The 20,611-nt window shown below is 42.9% G+C and overlaps 1 protein-coding gene across 1 annotated transcript in view; it reads left to right on the top strand.

The window, feature by feature from the left end:
- Window positions 1–20,611, top strand: part of ambra1b (autophagy and beclin 1 regulator 1b) — a 51,387-nt gene that overhangs the window by 758 nt on the left and 30,018 nt on the right. Inside the window, exons 2-9 of the mRNA XM_014123983.3 lie at window positions 2,123–2,369; window positions 2,758–2,816; window positions 2,936–3,119; window positions 3,482–3,654; window positions 12,051–12,117; window positions 12,270–13,942; window positions 15,951–16,037; window positions 17,561–17,746. Coding sequence (XP_013979458.1) covers window positions 2,235–2,369; window positions 2,758–2,816; window positions 2,936–3,119; window positions 3,482–3,654; window positions 12,051–12,117; window positions 12,270–13,942; window positions 15,951–16,037; window positions 17,561–17,746 — 2,564 coding nt within the window. The 5' untranslated portion in view covers window positions 2,123–2,234. The remainder of the gene's footprint in view (window positions 1–2,122; window positions 2,370–2,757; window positions 2,817–2,935; window positions 3,120–3,481; window positions 3,655–12,050; window positions 12,118–12,269; window positions 13,943–15,950; window positions 16,038–17,560; window positions 17,747–20,611) is intronic.

Here is a 20,611-nt window from a genome sequence, read left to right as displayed (position 1 = left end):
GGCTAACGTTAGCTGGTTAACTAGTTTGCCAATTTGCTAACGTTAACTCGCTAGTTTGTTAGACGTAGCTGTTTCAGACGCATTTTCTTGTTAGCTATCAACGTTATTTACTTGTTACGGCAGTGGTTTTAGCTAACTAGCTATATTAATCAGTTTGCCAAAATCCTATTTCTTTTTTGAAGTTATCGTAGCTAGGTAACAGTACATGGTACTCTCAAACTGTTTGTCAGCCACCTAGTATGACATTGCTGAAATAAAAAAGTCTATGAATATAGGCATGCACTGAGTGTACAAAACATGAGCAACACCTTTGCCCTCAGAACAGCCGCAATTCGTTGTAGAGTCCATGCCCCAATGTGTCGAAAGCGTTCCACAGGGATGTTGACTCCAATGCTTCCCACGGTTGTGTCAAGTTGGCTGGATGTCCTTTGGGTGGTGGACCATTCTTGATACACACGGGAAACTGTTGAGCATGAAAAATCCAGCAGCGTTGCAGTTCTTGACACACAAATCGATGTGCCTGGCAGATACTACCATACCCTGTTCAAAGGCATTTAAATATTTTGTCTTGTCTATTTACCCTCTGAATGGTACACATACACAATCCTTTAACCTGTCTCCTCTCCTTCATCTACACTGATTAAAGTGGATTTAACAGGTGACATCAATAAGGGATCATGGCGTTCACCTGGTCAGTCTGTCATGGAAAGAGCAGGTGTTCCTAATGCTTTGTGCACTCAGTGTTAACCTAATCAACATATCCCAAACATGTTCTTGGGGACCCCAAGGGGTGCACGTTTGTTTTTTGCCCTAGCACTACACAGCTAATTCAATAAATAGTTCTCTGCATATGACATAGTTGTTATCACTTGGCATTCTTAGAATAACAGCATTGGAGTTGCAATAACATAGTTGCATAATAATATGCTTGTGATGTTGTGTATTTGGGTACTTTTTGACCACATACAGGCTTTTCAGAGTCTATTTGTGACTCTGCACCACAGACTTACATTCAGTTTCTTCTTAGATTGTAATGTAGAGCTAAGACAAGCCACAGGGATAGCTTATGAAACACCACTCATTGGCGTTCTGGAAAGCGACTTGATGAAAATTGCATACCGCAGTGATGATCCGTGTTTGGATCCGGTTTGGACGTCTGTCTTACTTAGAATTGCAATTAGGCCCACCCGTCATGGTTTAAAATAATGTGGCACTGCCTGCCAAGGATTGTGTGCTCCTAATATGACTCTTGTTGGTCATCTTTGTTTACTGGAAAATCTCCCGCTCCAGTGTTGTAGAAATTTTCCCCACGTTTAAAATGCCTTTGGGTATCCAAGCCCAAGTTAAACAAGGCTTGTTAAGAGGGTGCAAAGCAGTGCTGTTTTGCATTGCCTGTGGCGTTTTGTCAATTTGTGACCAAAATATGACAACATTTTAAGAGTGCAACATTTTGGCAGCCTTCCAGATGTGAGATCTTGACTTTGGCTGCACATGTAGGCCAGCCAGAGAGCTGCAAGCTTGGATGTTCTTATTTAAGGACACGGGATATTTTAGTACCGATCCCCTGAATATACTTAACAAAAATATAAACACAACATGCAACAACTTCAAAGATTATATTGAGTTTTAGTTCGTATAAGGAAATCGGTCAATTTAAATATGTTCATTAGGCCCTAATCTATGTATTTCACGACTAGGCAAGGGTGCAGCCATGGGTGGGCCTGGGAGAGCAGGCCAGGCCCACCCACTGGGGAGCTAGGCCCAGCCAATCAGAATCAGTTTTCCCCATAAAAGGGCTTTATTGCAAACAAAAATCAGTTGTCAGTGGTCCGGGTGGCTGGTTTCAGACGATCCCGCAGGTGAAGAAGCTGGCTGTGCAGGTCCTGCATTTTATATTTTTGTTCAGTGTAGTTCTATAGCACTCACTGGTAGTGCTGCTTCTAGCTGTCAGTTTATGTAATGTCTAGGCCAACACAGCACACCCTCATGATCTCAATGTAGTCTGTCAAACAAATTGTACAATCTTCAACTACTTCCATGTGCAAAACCTATGCCAACCACAACTAAACTACGATCTTCTGTTCTTGGCCCTCTCTTCCCATTTTCTCTTTCTCCTCCCCAGCCTAGACTCTGCATGGCGAGCGAGTGGTGGCAGCAGAAGTGACTGTCCCTAGAGCAGCCAGAGAGGCCAGTGGTAGAGTGGTGGTGTGGCCCCGTACGGGAGGAGAACCACCATGGCCTCTCGTCATCAGAGGAACTCTGTGCGGATCCTGTCCAGCCGGGAGCGCGGCTCACAGGCCTTTGGCTCCAAGCGCCTCCTGCAACAGCTGGTGGAGGAGAAGGTCCGCTGGATGAAATGGCAGAGTCAGGTAAAAACGAAAGAAGCACACTATCCCAGTCAAAGGATTAGTCAAAACTGCTTTGGTTTCAACAGATATGGAATAGTAGTAGGCTATCAATCTCTCACTACTTTCACTACCCACCTGCTGCAGTAGGCATTTTGATCTGGGACAATATACCATTGCCTTTAACTCATCACCATGGAAACAATGCCCTGTGCTTATCTTTATCATCTATAGTCTATTTTGGGAGTTGTTCTTCAAAATCCCTAATAATATGCAGTTGATGGATCACAATTTCATAAGTAAAAAAAACTGTCTGTTTGAATATATGTAATTATACTATGATTTGTGCATTTAATAATGTGTGTGCTACCTCCATGTAAGGCATTAAGCAATGTTTGTTGCCCTTACACAGAAAGTGGAGCTGCCAGACAGCCCTCGATCGACGTTCCTGTTGGCCTTCAGCCCAGACCGGTAAGGAACTCAACTGACCCGGCCGCACGAATGGATTCATGAGAGCATTGAGGCAGGGCTTCCTTAAGCGGCATAGCAGCTGTAACATTTACTCTACCCCCTTATCTCCAATTTGATAGGACCCTCATGGCTTCCACTCATGTCAATCACAACATCTACATCACAGAGGTGAAGACTGGAAAGTGCTTGCATTCGCTGGTAGGCCACCGCCGCACGCCCTGGTGCGTGACCTTTCACCCTACCATCCCAGGTCTGGTGGCCTCCGGGTGCCTTGACGGAGAGGTCCGCATCTGGGATCTGCATGTAAGTAGTGCCTTCTCTTAAACACAGACTGACCCCTATTAAAATAAAATAGGACACAAGTTTCAGGTCTCCGCTTGCCAAGTTGCGTAGGTATATTCTTTTACTATGTTAGATTGTAAGACTTGCATACACAGCACAGTCTTCGCCAGAAGTAAATGTTGAGGTGTCCCCCAGGGCACTGTCCATCTCCAGGCATCATAAGGAAATTTGTCTATCTTCAATGTGTTGCTATTGGTAGTCTAGTTGATAAACCCCTTTGACAGGAATCCGCATCCCATAAAGATCATGCAAGCGCTTGTATCCACTGTTGCTGTATCCTACTTGTTTCTTTCTGTATTAAATCCCCTTGTTTGTTTCTGCAGGGTGGCAGTGAGAGCTGGTTCACGGAGAGCAACGTGGCCATTGCCTCGCTAGCCTTCCACCCCACTGCCCAGCTCCTCCTCATCGCCACCAATAACGAGCTCCACTTCTGGGACTGGAGCCGGCCCGAGCCCTTCGCCGTGGTCAAAACTGGCAGCGAGACTGAAAGAGTCAGGTGAGAGACCATAGAGATTGATGGCTAGTTGGATATATACGACATACTTTCGCTCTCTCTCTGGTTTTACGTTAGCCCGTAATAGCTGGCTTTTGCGTGATTTTTAAAAGGAATAAAAAGCCAATAAATAAAATTGGCGCCGGCCAATTGTCCTGGAGAATAACAAAAGCCCATTGCAATATAATGCTTTTTAGCCTATTAATTGATAGAAATACCAGTTAGTTGATGTAAATGCATTTGATCGGTCATGCTTTTCGGTTCTATAGGTTTATTTGCATAATTAAATTGGTGCTTGTGTGTTTTCGTTTGGTCGTTTATGATTCTTATTTATCACAGGCGTACAGAATACAGATAAAGAGCCTAGTTTGAGTGAAAATCTGTCAGACAGCGAGAGAGCTGCTGATACTGCTCCTGTTGCTGCTGGAGTGAAACATGCTTTTATAAGCCCAATCATTGCGCACAATTCTAAATGCAATCACATGTTAAAAAACGTTTTGATGGCCGCAATTTAAAGAGCTACTATTTTTATTTCTCAACTGGTAATTGAATTGTGTTTGCCATTCAAGTGCATAGGCATTAGGCAACGGCTTCAGCGCGTCACACTTTGCAATGTGAACTGGAGGCAGTACGCATTTTGAAAATATATACTTAATTGTGTGAAACCTGAATGTTTTACTTCATTTTGTGAGGCATGTCTTACCTTGCTTCAAAGTAGCCTATAGCCAAAATCCATTTCTATAAACGTTGAGGCAATTATTTTATAAAGACTTCCATATGTCATTGAAATAAGTAGCCTATTTCTCTCATGTTCCTTCCATGTTCTATTGGATTTCAACTTTCTTTCATCGTCAAGTTGCCAAAGGCACAATCCTAGTCACGTTAGTAACCCATGCTAGTTGTTGCATCTTTAGATCTTCCATAGATGAAAATATTGACATTTTTAAAGGTCACGTGAAACCTCTTGCATGTGCAGTGCGTTTTTGACAACAGCGTTTTCCAGCAAATTCCACAATGGAACAAACATTCGTGCATAGCCAACTGCCGTATGCGCATTGCTGCGCTTATAATGTGAAGAAAATAGTTTATCAACATTTTTAAGCTAAACCTTCTGATCTGCTGCGTCAGCCTCATTGCTTCTTTTTTTTTTTTTCATATACTGGTTGTATGAATTTGGGTTCTATCATCCCACAAGCTGACTAATAGAATAGGTAAACGTTTCTACTATTGGGGATACTAGATTGACATAGGGTAGTGGTTTTGCAGTTTATTAATCTCTTGTTGGCTGAGAAAGTAAACGTGGAAAGTTATTGTAACATCTTCAAACTGCGCATCAGAATTCGGTAAGATGATGCATGTGCTGTTAAAATGAATTACCATCATCTATATGTTTGCTGTCATTCTGAGTACCGTGGGTGGACGCCCTAATCGGGTTACTCACCCAATGCATATGGGTCCAGTAAATTAACATGCTGCAAGTCAAATGTCTGGCGCCACATTTTCCTAACGAAAACACTGATACAGTTGATGTCGGAAGTTTACATACACCTTAGCCAAATACATTTAAACTCAGTATTTCACAATTCCTGACATTTTAATCCTAGTAAATATTCCCTGTTTTGGGAATGTGAAATGTCAGAATAATTTCTTTCAGCTTTTATTTCTTTCATCACATTCCCAGTGGGTCAGAAGTTTACATAGACTCAATTAGTATTTGGTAGCATTGCCTTTTAAATTGTTTATCTTGAGTCAAACGTTTTGGGTAGCCTTCCACAAGCTTCCCACAATAAGTTGGGTGAATTTTGGCCCATTCCTCCTGACAGAGCTGGTGTAACTGAGTCAGGTTTGTAGCTCTCCTTGGTCGCACACGCTTTTTCAGTTCTGCCCACACATTTTCTATAGAATTGAGGCCAGGGCTTTGTGATGGCCACTCCAATACCTTGACTTTGTTGTCCTTAAGCCATTTTGCCACAACTTTGGAAGTATGCTTGGGGTCATTGTCCATTTGGAAGACCCATTTGCGACTAAGCTTTAACTTCCTGACTGATCTCTTGAGATGTTGCTTCAATATATTCACATCATTTTCCTTCCTCAAGATGCCATCTATTTTGTGAAGTGCACCAGTCCCTCCTGCAGCAAAGCACCCCCATAACATGATGCTGCCACCCCTGTGCTTTACAGTTGGGATGGTGTTATTTGGCTTGCAAGCCACCCCCTTTTTCCTCCAAACATAACGATGGTCATTATGGCCAAACGGTTATATTTTTGTTGCAGCAGATCAGAGGACATTTCTCCAAAAAGTACAATCTTTGTCCCCATGTGCAGTTGCAAACCGTAGTCTGGCTTTTTTAATGGCGGTTTTGGAGCAGTGGCTTCTTCCTTCCTGAGCGGCCTTTCAGGTTATGTCGATATAGGACTCGTTTTACTGTAGATATAGATACTGTTGTACCTGTTTCCTCCAGCATCTTCACAAGGTCCTTTGCTGTTGTTCTGAGATTGATTTGCACTTTTCACACCAAAGTACGTTCATCTCTAGGAGACAGAACGTGTCTCCTTCCTGAGCGCTATGACAGCTGCGTGGTCCCATGGTGATTATACTTGCGTACTACTTTTTGTACAGATGAACGTGGTACCTTCAGGCATTTGGGAATTGCTCCCAAGGATGAACCAGATTTGTGGAGGTCTACAATTTTTTTTTGTGCAGTCTTGGCTGATTTCTTTTGATTTTCCCATGATGTCAAGCAAAGAGCCACTGAGTTTGAAGGTAGGCCTTGAAATACATCCACAGGTACACTTCCAATTGACTCAAATTATGTCAATTAGCCTATCGGAAGCTTCTAAAGCCATGACATCATTTTCGGGACTTTTCCAAGCTGTTTAAAGGCCCAGTCAACTTAGTGTATGTACACTTCTGACCCACTGGAATTGTGATACAGTGAAATAATCTGTCTGTAAACAATTGTTGGAACAATTACTTGTGTCATGCGCAAAGTAGATGTCCTAACCGACTTACCCAAACTATAGTTTGTTAACAAGAATGTTGTGGAGTGGTTGAAAAACGAGTTTCAATGACTCCAACCTAAGTTTATGTAAACTTCCGTCTTCAACTGTATATACATAGTGCTTTCGGAAAGTATTCAAACTAGAGGTCGACCGATTAATCGGAAAAGCCTATTTTAATTAGGGCCGATTTCAAGTTTTCATAACAATCGGTATTTTTGGCCACCGATTTGCCAAATTTTTTACTATTTTTTTTAAACCTTTATTTAACTAGGCAAGTCAGTTAAAGAACACATTCTTATTTTCAATGACCGCCTAGGAACGGTGGGTTAACTGCCTTGTTCAGGGGCAGAACGACAGATTTTTACCTTGTCAGCTAGGGGATGCAACCTTACGTTAACTAGCCCAACGCTCTAACCACCTGCTTTACGTTGCCAAGGTAAGTTGCTAGCTAGCATTAAACTTATCTTATAAAAAAACAATCAATCAATCATAAACACTAGTTAACTACACATGGTTGATGATATTACTAGTTTATCTAGCCTGTCCTGCTTTGCATATAATCGATGTGGTGCGCATTCGCGAAAAAGGACTGTCTTTGCTCCGACGTGTACCTAACCATAAACATCAATGTCTTTCTTAAAATCAATACACAAGTCTATATTTTTAAACCTGCATATTTAGTTATATTGCCTGCTAACATGAATTTCTTTTAACTAGGGAAAATGTGTCACTTCTCTTGCAAACAGAGTCAGGGTATATGCAGCAGTTTGGGCCGCCTGGCTTGTTGCGAACTGTGAAGACTATTTCTTCCTAACAAAGACAGCCGACTTCGCCAAATGGAGGATGATTTAACAAAAGCGCATTTGCGAAAAAAAGCACGATCGTTGCACGACTGTACCTAACCATAAACATCAATGCCTTTCTTAAAATCAATACACAGAAGTATATATTTTTAAAGCTGCATATTTAGCTAAAAGAAATCCAGGTTAGCAGGCAATATTAACCAGGTGAAATTGTGTCAGTTGTCTTGCGTTCGTTGCACGCAGAATCAGGGTATACAGAATCTGGCTCGTTGCGAACTAATTTGCCAGAATTTTACGGAACTATGAAATAACATTGTAGGTTGTGCGATGTAACAGGTATATTTAGACTTATGGATGCCACCCGTTAGATAAAATACGGAACGGTTCCGTATGTCACTGAAAGAATAATGTTTTCGAGATGATAGTTTCTGGATTTGACCATATTAATGACCTAAGGTTTATTATATTATAGTTAAGTCTATGATTTGATAGAGCAGTCTGACTGAGCGGTGGTAGGCAGCAGCAGGCTCGTAATAGTCAAAGGTATATGGTTCAGAGAGAAATAGTTGACGCGTCATAATTCCTGTAATAACTTGCGGCTGAACTTGAAAGGGGTTCCTTCGTTATTTTACCGTTCATGTCTTCCATAGAGAATGTCTTGATCTACTTCAAATAAGGTCTGTGTTTTGTGCTTAAACCGCCTCGGCGTTTTGATACCCTTGTAAATCTCACTAGGTAACGTTTGTCAACATATTTTCATAAATCCACTCTACAAGTTATATCCTATGGATATCAACACAGTTATAAAATTGGCAAGGTGGTGTAAGCCTAAACCAAACAGACCTTATTTTAAGTTAATCTAAAAATATCCTATAGAATAAATGAAGGAACCGCGTTTCAGATTTTTCTAGGTGTCATGGGAATTATGACTCGCACTTTGGTAGTCAATTCTTACCATGCCCATTATTAAAATAGGATTTCCTGCATATAAAAATTAAAGTTTTTGTTTTCAGCATTCATCACAGGTAACTCAAACTCTATTTTTATTATTCAAACAGTTGAGAGTATTTGTCTCCTAAGCAGACTCTTCAGTATCGTTGTCACTTCAGAGCTGTGTGTGTGTGTATATTAGTAAAAAAATCATAATAATAATAATAATAATCGGCCGATTTTAGTATCGGCTTTTTTTGGTCCTCCAATTATCGGTATCGGCGTTGAAAAATCATAATCGGTCGACCTCTAATTCAAACCCATATTTTGTTACATTACAGCCTTATTCTAAAATTGATTGAAAAAAATGTTTTTCCTCATCAATCTACACACGATACCCTATAATGACAAAGTCAAAGTGTTTTTTTAGACATGTTTGCAAATGTATATTTAAAAAAAACAACAGCATGCCTTTAATTACATAAGCATTCAGACCCTTTGCTACGAGACTCAATTATATTCAGGTGTATCCTGTTTCCATTGATCATCCTTGATGTTTCTACAACTTGATTGGAGTACACCTATGGTAAATTCAATTGATTGGACATGATTTGGAAAGGTATACATCTGTTTATATAAGGTCCCATGGTTGACAGTGCATGTCAGCTCAAAAACCAAGCCATTAGGTCGAAGGAATTGTCCGTAGAGCACCGAGGCAGGATTGTGTTGAGGAACATTGAAGGTCCCCAAGAACATAGTGCCCTCCATCATTCTTCAATGGAACAAGTTTGGAACCACCAAGACTCTTCCTAGAGCTGGCCGCCTTTCCAAACTGGGCAAGAACCTGATGGTCACTCTGACAGAGCTTCAGAGTTCCTCTGTGGAGAACCTTCCAGAAGGACAACCATCTCTACAGCACTCCACCAATCAGGCCTTTATGGTAGAATGGCCAGACAGAAGCCAGTCCTCAGTAAAAGGCACATGACAGCCTGCCTTGAGTTTGCCAAAAGGCACCTAAAGGACTCTCAGACCATGAGAAACAAGATTCTCTGGTCTGATGAAACCAAGATTGAACTCTTTGGCCTGAATGCCAAGTGTCACGTCTGGAGGAAACCTTGCACCATCCCTATGGTGAAGCATGGTGGTGGCTGCATCATGATGTGGGGATTTTTCAGCGGCAGGGCCTGCAGACTAGTCAAGATCGAGGGAAAGATGAACGGAGCAAAGTACAGAGATACTTGATGAAAACCTTCTCCAGAGCGCTCAGGATCTCAGACTGTGACCTTCCAACAGGACAACGACTCTAAGCACGCAGCCAAGACAATGCAGGAGTGGCTTCGGGACAAGTCTCAATGTCCTTGATTGGCCCAGCCAGAGCCTGGACTTGATCCCGATCTAACATCTCTGGAGACCTGAAAATAGCTGTGCAGCAACGCTTCCCATCCAATCTCATTGAGCTTGAGAGGATCTGCAGAGAAGAATGGGAGAAACTCCCCAAATACTGGTGTGCCAAGCTTGTAGCGTCATACCAAAAAAAAAAAAATCCAGACTGTAATCGCTGTCAAAGGTGCTTCAACGATGTACTGAGTGAAAGGTCTGAATACTTACGTAAATATGTTTTTTTGTTGCTTTTGTTATTGTGTGTAGATTGACAAACATTTTTTTTTTAAACATTTATAGTACGGCTGTAACATAATGTACAAAAAGTCAAGGAGTCAGAATACTTTCTGAATGAAATGTATATAAAGTGCCTTCAGATAGTATTCATACCCCTTGACTTATTCCACATTTTGTTACAGCCTGATTTCAAAATGTATCTTTTTTTTGTACCCATGTGCACACAATACCCCATAATGACAGTGAAAACATGGTTTTTAGAAATGTGTGCACATTTATTGAAAAATGAAATGCAGATCAAATTTTACATACGTATTCTCACCCCTTAGTCAATACATTTTTAGAATCACCTTTGGCAGAGATTTCAGCTGTGAGGTTTTTCTGGGTAAGTGTATAAGAGCTTTGCACACCTGGATTATACAATATTTGCACATTTGTCTGTTAAGTTGGTTGTTGGTCATTGCAAGTCTTGCCATAGATTTTCAACCCAATTGAAGTCAAAACTGTAACTAGGCCACTCAGGAACTTCAATGTCGTCTTGGTAAGCAACTCGTGTATATTTAGTCTTGTGTTTTAGGTTATTGTCCTACTGATAGTAGGCTGTTGGCAGTCTGACTGAACCAGGTTTTCCTCTAGGATTTTGCCCGTGCTTAGCACTATTCCGTTTCTTTTTGTATAAATAATAATAATAAAAATGATCCCTAGTCCTTGCTGATGACAAGCATTACCATAACAAGCATTACCATAACCTGATGCAGCCACGAATGTGCTTGAAAATATGAACGCTTTGTATTCAGAACATAACATTTTTTGGTTTTTTGCAGTTTTACTTTTGTAGCTTATTGCAAACAGGATGCATTCTGTACAACAGGGCTGCCCAACCCTCTTCCTGGAGATCTACTGTCCTGTAGGTTTTCAGTCCAACTCCAATTTAGCATATCTGATTCAGCTAGTGTAGGTCTTGTTGAGCAGCTAATAAGTAGACCAGGTGGGTTAAATTAGGGTTGGGCTGAAAACCCACAGGACGGTAGATCTCCAGGAAGCGGGTTGGGCAGCCCTGCTGTACAAGCTTCCTCCTTTTTACGCTGTCATTTAGGTTATTCTTGTGGAGTAACTACATTATTGTTGATCATCCTCAGATGTATCCTATCACAGCCATTAAACTCTGTTACTGTTTTAACGTAACCATTGGCCTCATGGTGAAATCCCTGAGAGGTTTCCTTTGTCTCCGGCAACTGAGTTAGGAAGGACACCTGTATCTTTGTAGTGACTGGGTGTATTAATACACCATCCAAAGTGTAGTTAATAACTTCACCATGCTCAAAGGGATATTCAATGTATTTTTACCCATTTACCAATAAGTGCCCTTCTTTGAGAGGCATTGGAAAAACCTACCTGGTTTTTGGTTGAATCTGTGCTTGAAATTTGCTGCTCAATTAAGGCTAAGTCTACACTTGACTTAAATGCAACGTCTGCTATCAGAATATGAAGATCGCATTGAAAAGACGGGTCTAGATGCACAAAAGTTGAATGGAATAATCCAAAATGCTCAACTATAAACTGTCTCAACTCACTAAGCTTCTAAATCACACATGCCTAGTACTAGGTTAATTCACTGATCCTTTGACTGGATGGATATGTTAGGTCATACTGCTAAACTTTGATTGGTTTGAGGTCCTCCGGAAGTCGTCATAATTACCATGTAGGTCTATGGAAGGGGGTGAGGAGCACAAGCCTCCTAGATTTTGTAGTGCTGTTGAGACTACTTCATTGCAACATTATTTTTTTTTAAATCGGGTATTTGGTGACGTGAATATATTTAGTTTACCTAAACGCTAACTTTTATTTATTTATATATACTTTCACTGAGTAGGATGTCCTCCCTTCCTCCTATAATTTTGATTTCAGGAAACCAATTTTTTAAACAATTTGTTTCATTTTCACATGGAACAATTCCACAGTAGCGCAAATGTTGTATCATTATGATTTTGCTTTGATTAGAATATATTTTGAGTTGAAGGAAACCTCTGCTGTTTTCTCTTTTAGGCTGGTGAGATTTGATCCTTTGGGGCACAATCTTCTGACTGCTACTGTGAACCCCTCCAACCAGCAGGTGAATTATTTTCTCCTATCACAACAAAATTGCACTCCACCTTATACAGTTTTCTGTGTAGAAATTAAATCTTCTCAAAGCCTTTTAAACATGACTGTACGTTAAAACATTGAACACGTCTACCCTCATATCTAACGTATTATGTCCTGTAGAATGATGATGACTCGGAGGTCCCCATGGACAGCGTGGAGATGCCCCACTTCCGCCAGCGCTCCTTCCTGCCCTCCCAGCCTGTACGCCGCACGCCCATCCTCCACAACTTCCTGCACATCCTTTCGTCGCGCTCCTCGGGGGCGCAGGCCGGGGGGGATTCGTCCCGCCCTGGCGGGGAGAGCAGCGGCGAGCCCCCCAGCATGCCTTTGGGCCAGTACCCAGCCTCGCAGGACCGTGGACTGCCCTTCCCGGGCTGCACCCAGCACCTGGGCATGGTGTGCCTATGCAGCCGCTGCACAGCCAACCGCAGCCCCTCTCTGGGCGAGGGGCCCTCCTCCAGGCCTGTGGTCCTCCCTGAGCACCCTCAGCCGGCCCCCCACGCCTCCACCTTTTCCTCAGCCCGTACGGAGCCCCGACAGCCTTCAGAGCCCAGTGGGGCCCAACAGCGGCCCTCTGCCTTCACTACAGTCTACTACAGCGCCGGCAGCTCCCTGCACCGTGCCGTGCCTACCGCCCACGTGGCCAGCCCGCCCCTGAGCCAGCAGCCTCCGCCGTCACCCACCAGCCACCAACCCCCCTCCCGCCCACTGCCCGGACCCGATTGGACACGCAGCCTGCTGAACATGAGAGGCTCAGACAGCAGGACTGGAGGGAGTGAAGGTGGGGTGAGCGGGGGAGGTGGTATGGGTGGTGTCGGGGGTGGGATGCTGCCCCCCCGAACCAGCTCGTCCTCCGTCAGCCTGCTGTCAGTGCTCCGGCAGCAGGACGGCTCCTCCCAGTCCCCCGTCTACACTTCTGCCACAGAGGGACGGGGTTTCCCCACGCAGTCGAGCTCTGAACCGGGCTCTGGCCCCGTGGCCAATCAGCGAGGTGGTGGAGGGGCGGGCACCAGCAGCGGGCACCACCCTTTCTGGGACGGCACGCGCAGCAACCCGACCTCGTTCCGCAACGTGCTCCAGTGCAACCTGAGCCGCTACTTCATGGAGTTTGACCGCATGCAGGACCTGGAGTCGCCGCTGGGGGGCGTCGGGGGAGGGGAGGGCGGCCAGGAACAGACGCAGGAGCTGCTCAACAACAACATGGACCCGGAGAGACCCAGGCCTTCCTCCTCCCACTATCAGCCCCAGCCGCCCCCACCAACCCCAGCCGAGAACAACCCCCCTCCCTCCAATGCGGCTCACTCCTCTCGGGGCCAACTGAACCGCTGCCGGGCCTGTCACAACCTGCTCACATTCAACCATGACTCCCAACGCTGGGAGCGCACCAGCCCAGCCTCGTCCACCTCCGCTGTCTCCACCCAGGAGGGCTCCAGCTCTCCCTGGCAGCAGCCTACCAGCCCTGCCTATGAAGAGACCCATGTGTCACCACAGAGGCGGGAGCCCCAACCCCAACCACCAGAGAGGGAGAGGAGGGTAACCCAGCCCCCGGAGCTCAGCGAGCGGCAGCCCTCCCCAGGCCCTCATGGTGCGGCCATGCCCTTCCCCACCATTGCGTCGTCCACTGCCCAGCCTGGTGAGCAGACGGTGGGCCTGGTGTACAACCAGGAGACGGGCCAGTGGGAGCGTGTCTACCGCCAGGCCGCCTCCAGCCGCTCCACCGTTGCCGACGCACCGCCAGAGGCCTTAAGCCAGGAAATGCCTGTGGATAACCCAGACGAGGACTCTCTGAGGAGGTAGAGTTAATCGCAAGTCCTTGGTAGTCTCTACAGTGGTGTTTTTTGCTCGTACCAATATGTTTTGAAATGAACGTTTCTTATTGAACGAGCTTGGATCGTACCTCGCTGTTTTCTTCAGTTTTATCTACTGAACACAACTCTGCTCACTTTAGCTAGTGATCCTCTCTGACATAAGAACTTTACAGCACGTAACTACTGGTCTGCTTTTCTCAGTATTTCCTACTCATTCCAAGGTTTTTCTTTATTTTTACTGTTTTCTACATTGTAGAATAATAAGTGAAAACTATTAAATAACACACATATGGAATCATGTAGTTACCAAAAAAGTGTTAAACAAATCAAAATGTATTTGAGATTCTTCAAAGTAGCCACCCTTTGCCTTGACAGCGTTGAATACTTCTCTCAGCCAGCTTCATGAGGTAGTCACCTGGAATGCATTTCAATGAACAGGTGTGCTTTGTTAATTCTTTCATTAATGCATTTGAGCTAATTAGTTGTCTTGTGACATGGTAAGGGTGGTAAACAGAAGATGGCCCTATTTGGTCAAAGACCAAGTCCATATTATGGCAAGAAAAGCTCAAATAAGCAAAGAAAAATGACAGTCTATCATTACTTGAAGACATGAAGATCAGTCAATACAGAACATTTGTGTGGGGGTGCTTTATTTCCTTCTTAATGCGTTTGAGCCAGTCAGTTGTGTTATGACAAGGTAGGGGTGGCATAAAATACCAAGTCCATATTATGGCAAGAACGGCTCAAGTACATTTAAGACATGGTCAGTCATTCCGGAACATTTCAATAACTTTGAAAGCATCTTCAAGTGCAGTCGCAAAAACCATCAAGCGCTATGATGAAACTGGCTCTCATGAGGATCGCCACAGGAAAGGAAGACCCAGAGTTACCTCTGCTGCAGAGGATAAGTTCATTAGAGTTAACTCAGAAATTGCAGCCCAAATAAATGCTTAACATCAACTGTTGAGGAGACTGCGTGAATCAGGCCTTCATGCTCGAATTGCTGCAAAGAAACCACTACTAAAGGACACCAATAAGAAGAGACTTGCTTAGGCCAAGAAAGACGAGCAATGGACATTGGACCGGTGGAAATCTGTCCTTTGGTCTGTCGTGTCCAAATTTGAGATTTTGGGTTCCAACCGCTGTGCCTTTGTGAGACGCAGAGTAGGAAAACAGATGATCTCTACATGTGTGGTTCCCACTGTGAGGCATGGGTGAGATGGTGTGGGGGTGCTTTGCTGGTGACACTGTCTTTGATTTATTTAGAGTTCAAGGCACACTTAACCAGCAAGGCTGCCACAGCATTCTGCAGTGATACGCCATCCCATCTGGTTTGCGTTTAGTGGGACTATCATTTGTATTTCAACAGGACAATGGCCCAAAACACACCTCCAGGCTGTATAAGAGCTATTTGACCAAGAAGGATAGTGATGTAGTGCTGTATCAGATGACCTGGCCTCCACAGTCACCTGACCTCAACCCAATTGAGGTGGTTTGGGATGAGTTGGACCGCAGAGTGAAGGAAAATCAGCCAACAAGCGCTCAGCATTTGTGGGAACTCCTTCAAGACTGTTGGAAAAGCATTCCTCATGAAGCTGGTTGAGAGAATACCAATAGTGTGCAAAGCTGTCATCAAGGCAAAGGGTGGCTGCTTTGAAGAATCTCATAAAATATATTTTGAACACTTTTTTTGGTTACTTCATTATTCCGTATGTGTTATTTTGATGTCTTCACTATTTTACAATGTAGAAAATAGTAAAAATAAAGAAACCCTTGAATGTCCTAACTTTTGACTGGTACTGTATGTTGTCCAAATAGTTGTGTGTGTGTGTGTATAACAGCCTCCTGTGAACAAACACGCCAAACAATTGATCAGCGTTTAATCTCCTCTACAAAAGGGAGTCCATTTGTTATATATATATATATAACAAATGGACTCCCTTTTGTAGAGGAGATTAAACGCTGATCAATTGTTTGGCGTGTTTGTTCACAGGAGGCTGTTGGAGTCCTCCCTCCTCTCTCTCTCCCGCTACGACATGGGAGGATCCAGAGACCACCCCATCTACCCAGACCCTGCCAGGTACCAGCCCCCAAACCAATCTCACCTCTAATGAACTTGTACTGTGTTTGACAGGATAAAACCCCTCCAGGTGCACCGTTTTGTTAGAGGTTCTGTCGAAACAAAGTTGACAGTTTAAAGTAAGGTGGGGAAAATCCCAGCAATTTTCCCAAAAGTTCACAGGTTTAACAAAAAAATACTAGTTAGAGGATTTCTTAAACTCATGAATTTTGAGAATGTTAGTGCAATTTTACCAACCTACACTGAAAAATATATAAACGGAACAAGTAGTGTTGGTTTCATGAGGTGAAATAAAAGATCCCAGAAATCTTCCATACACACACAGCTTATTTCTCTTAAATCTTGTTTATATCCCTGTTAGTGAGCATTTCTCCTTTGCTAAAATAATACATCCACATGACAGGTGTGGCATAGCAAGAATCTGATTTAAACCGCATGATCATTACACAGGTGCACCTTGTGCTAGGGACAATAAAAGGCCACTTGGAAATGTGCAGCTTTGTCACACAATGCCACAGATGTCGCAAGTTTTGAGGGAGCGTGTAATTGGCAAGCTAACTGCAGGAATGTCTACCAGAGCTGTTGCCAGAGAATTGAATGTTCATTTCTCTACCATAAGCTGCCTCCAATGTTGTTTTAAAGAATAAGCAGGATGTCCAACCGGCCTCACAACAGCATACACACGTGTATGGGTGAGCGGTTTGCTGATGTCAACGTTGTAAACAGTGCTCCGTGGTAGTGTTATATGGTATGGGCAGGTATAAGCTATGGACAACTAACACAATTACTTTTTATCGATGTCAATTTGAATGCACAGAGATACCTTGACAAGCTCCTGAGGCCCATTGCCGTGCCATTCATTCGCCTCTATCACCACAATTCCTGGAAGATGAAAATGTCCCAGTTCTTCTATGGCCTGCATACTCAGACATGTCACACTCTGAGCATATTTGGGATGCTCTGGATCGACGTGTACGACAGCGTGTTCCAGTCCCCACCAATATCCAGCAACTTCGCACAGCTTGGTAGAGCATGGTGTTTGCAACGCCAACATGGTGTGTGCAATGCCAGGGTTGTGGGTTCAATTCCCACGGGGGGCCAGTACAAAAAAATACATTTAAAATACATTTAAAAAAATGCATGAAATAAAATTTATGCATTCACTACTGTAAGTCGCTCTGGATAAGAGCGTCCGCTAAATTACTAAAATGTGAATGTAAGCTTCTGAGTGGGACAACACTCCACAGGCCACAATCAACAGCCTGATCAACTCTATGCGAAGGCTATGTCGTGCTGCATGAGGCAAATGATGGTCACACCAGATATTGACTGGTTTGCATATCCATGTCCCTACTTAAAACTTTTTTTTTTTTTTTTAACATTTAAATTGACTGATTTCCATATATGAATTGTAAGTCAGTAAAATCTTTAAAATTGTTGCATTTTGTTCAGTATAGTATAAACCCTAGAGCTGTAAACCCCCCACCATTGAACTCTTCTCTCTGCCGTTGTTTCTCCTGCAGGTTGTCCCCGGCTGCCTACTATGCGCAGAGAATGATCCAGTACCTGTCGAGGCGGGACAGTATCCGCCAGCGCTCGCTGCGCTACCAGCAGAACCGCCTGAGGACCCTCTCCTCCTCGTCGGACAGCCCGGCCGGCAACCCCTCGGCCGCAATGGAGAACAGCGACGTGGACTTTGAAGAGCTAGAGTGAGTTGGTGCAACCCATCCTGGCCTCTTAACCTCTCTTGGGGAGGTGGGACCCACACCCACGGTTCACACTATTCAACAGCCAGTGAAAAATCAGAGCGCCAAATTCAAAACCACAAAATGTCATAATTCAAAGTTCTCAAACATACGACTATTTTACACCATTTTAAAGATACACGTCTCCTTAATGTAACCACATTGTCCGATTTCAAAAAGGCTTTACGGCGAAAGCATAAAGTTAGATTATGTTAGGACAGAGCCTAAACAAGAAAAACAACACAGCCATTTTCCTAGCAAGGACAGGCATCACAAAAACCAGAAAACCAGCTAAAATTATGCACTAACCTTTGACGATCTTCATCAGATGACACTCCTAGGACATCATGTTACACAATACATGCATTTTGTTTGATCAAGTTCATATTTATATCCAAAAACAGCATTTTACATTGCCGCGTGATATTCAGAAAATATTTTGCCTCCAATACTGCCGGTGAATCAGCACAACAATTTACAAAAATACTCATGATAAACGTTGATAAAATATTAAACTGTTATTCAAAGAATTGTAGATGAACATCTCCTTTATGCAACCGCTGTGACAGATTTAAAAAAAGCTTCACGGGGAAAGCACACTTTGCAATAATCTGAGTACTGCGCTCAGAAAAAGACATTAAGCAATACAGATACCCGCCATTTTGGAGTCATCTAAAATCATAAATAGCATTAGAAATATTCACTTACCTTTGATCTTCATCAGAAGGCACTACCAGGAATCGCAGGTCCACAATAAATGTTGTTTTGTTCGATAAAGTCCATAATTTATGTCAAAATAGCTCCTTGTTGTTTGCGCGTTCAGTAAGCTACTAGTGTAGGCAGCGCGGCCAAAATGTCACGACGAAAAGTCAAAAAAAGTGATATTTACGTTCGTTCAAACATGTCAAACGTTGTACAGCATCAATCTTTAGGGCCTTTTTAACTTAGAACTTCAATAATATTCCAACTGGACGATTCCAGTGTCTTGAAAAACGTTTTGGAACACAGCTACCCCCACGTGAGTGCGCGCCAATGAACTCATGTGCTTTCCTGAGTCAACAACTTCCAACTTCCTCTGTTCGCTCTCTGTTCCCCATAGACGCCTAAAACAACTTTCTAAAGACTGTTGACATCTAGTGAAAGCCTTAGGAAGTGCAAAATGTACCCTAAGTCACTGTGTGTTCAATAGGCAATGACTTGAAAGGACTACAAGCACCAGATTTCCCACTTCCTGGTTAGATTTTTCTCAGGTTTTTGCCTGCCATATGAGTTCTGTTATACTCACAGACATAATTCAAACAGTTTTAGAAACATCAGAGGGGTTTCTATCCAAATCATAATAATATGCATATTCTAGTTCCTGGGCCCCAGTAGTAGGCCGTTTTTAATCTGGGTACGTTTTTCGTCCGGCCGTGAAAATACTGCCCCCTACCCAAGAGAGGTTAATGGGATATTAGTTACTCTTAAAAACCTCTTAAGGATCGTACCCTTTTTTTTAAATTTTTGCCTAAAATGACAAACCCAAATCTAACTGCCTGTAGTTCAGGACCTGAAGCAAGGATATGCATCTTATTGATAACATTTTGAAAAGAAACACTTTCAAGTTTGTGGAAATGTGAAATTAATGTAGGAGAGTATAACAAATTAGATCTGGTAAAAGATAATACCAAAACAAATGCAAGAGACAGGCCATACTTTCAGATAGGAGTCTAGGTGTAATTTTGATGTTGGCCACCAGATGGCAGCAGTGTGTGCTAAGATTCAGACTGATCCAGTGAAGAATTATATGACTGTTACATTATTTTTTATCAAGTCTGCCAGGAGTTTGCTGAAATGTGCCGACTTGGTATTTTATCAAACAAAACTATGCTACATTTTATCTCTGGGACCCTCAGGATGACAAATCAGAGCAAGATTACTCAATGCAAGTACATTATTTACCTTAAGAGGTGAATGTATCAAACCAGTTGCGTGCAAAAAAAAAGATTTGTGCTCTCCTCAAACAATAGCATGGTATTTTTTTTCACTGTAATAGCTACTGTTATTTGGACACTGCAGTTAAATTAACAAGTACTTTAGCTTTCTGCCCATATAAGACAAGGCTATGTCCCGGAAAGTTGGCTGTTGTGTACGTCATTCTAGTCACATTAGCGCACGTTAGCAACAACCGTCCTGGTATAGGGACACCCATCCTGTAGAGGTTAAATCAGTTTGTCTGATTTTTGTTTTGAGACCTCAAGGTTTTCTGTTGAGATAAGTGGAGGAGGGGATAAGGAGATGTCCCATGCCATCTTTTTAGAAAACATTTAGCACGTAAAAAAAAAATGGTGGATCTACACAACCAATGGTGTGTGATGTGGACTTACACTATATATACACTACCGTTCAAAAGTTTGTGGTCACCTACAAATGTCCTTGTTTTTGAAAGAAAAGCTAAAAAAAATTGTTGTTTTTAAAATTACATCAAATTAATCAGAAATACAGTGTAGACATTGTTAATGTTGTAAATGACTATTGTAGCTGGAAACGGCTGATTTAAAAAAAAAATATATATATATATATATATATAATGGAATATCTACATAGGCGTACAGAGGCCCATTATCAGCAATCATCGCTCCTGTGTTCCAATGGCACGTTGTGTTAGCTAATCCAAGTTTATAATTTTAAAAGGATAATTGATCATTAGAAAACCCTTTTGCAATTATGTTAGCACAGCTGAAAACTGTTGTCCTGATTAAAGAAGCAATAAAACTGGCCTTCTTTAGACTAGTTGAGTATCTGGAGCATCAGCATTTGTGGGTTCGATTACAGGCTCAAAATAGCCAG

The sequence above is a fragment of the Salmo salar genome, chromosome 10 (genome assembly GCF_965601325.2).
Source record: "Salmo salar chromosome 10, fSalSal1, whole genome shotgun sequence".
In the NCBI taxonomy this organism is placed as follows: Eukaryota; Metazoa; Chordata; class Actinopteri; order Salmoniformes; family Salmonidae; genus Salmo; species Salmo salar.
The sequence above is the reverse complement of the archived record's forward strand: the minus strand, read 5'-3'. Positions and strand labels throughout refer to the sequence as shown.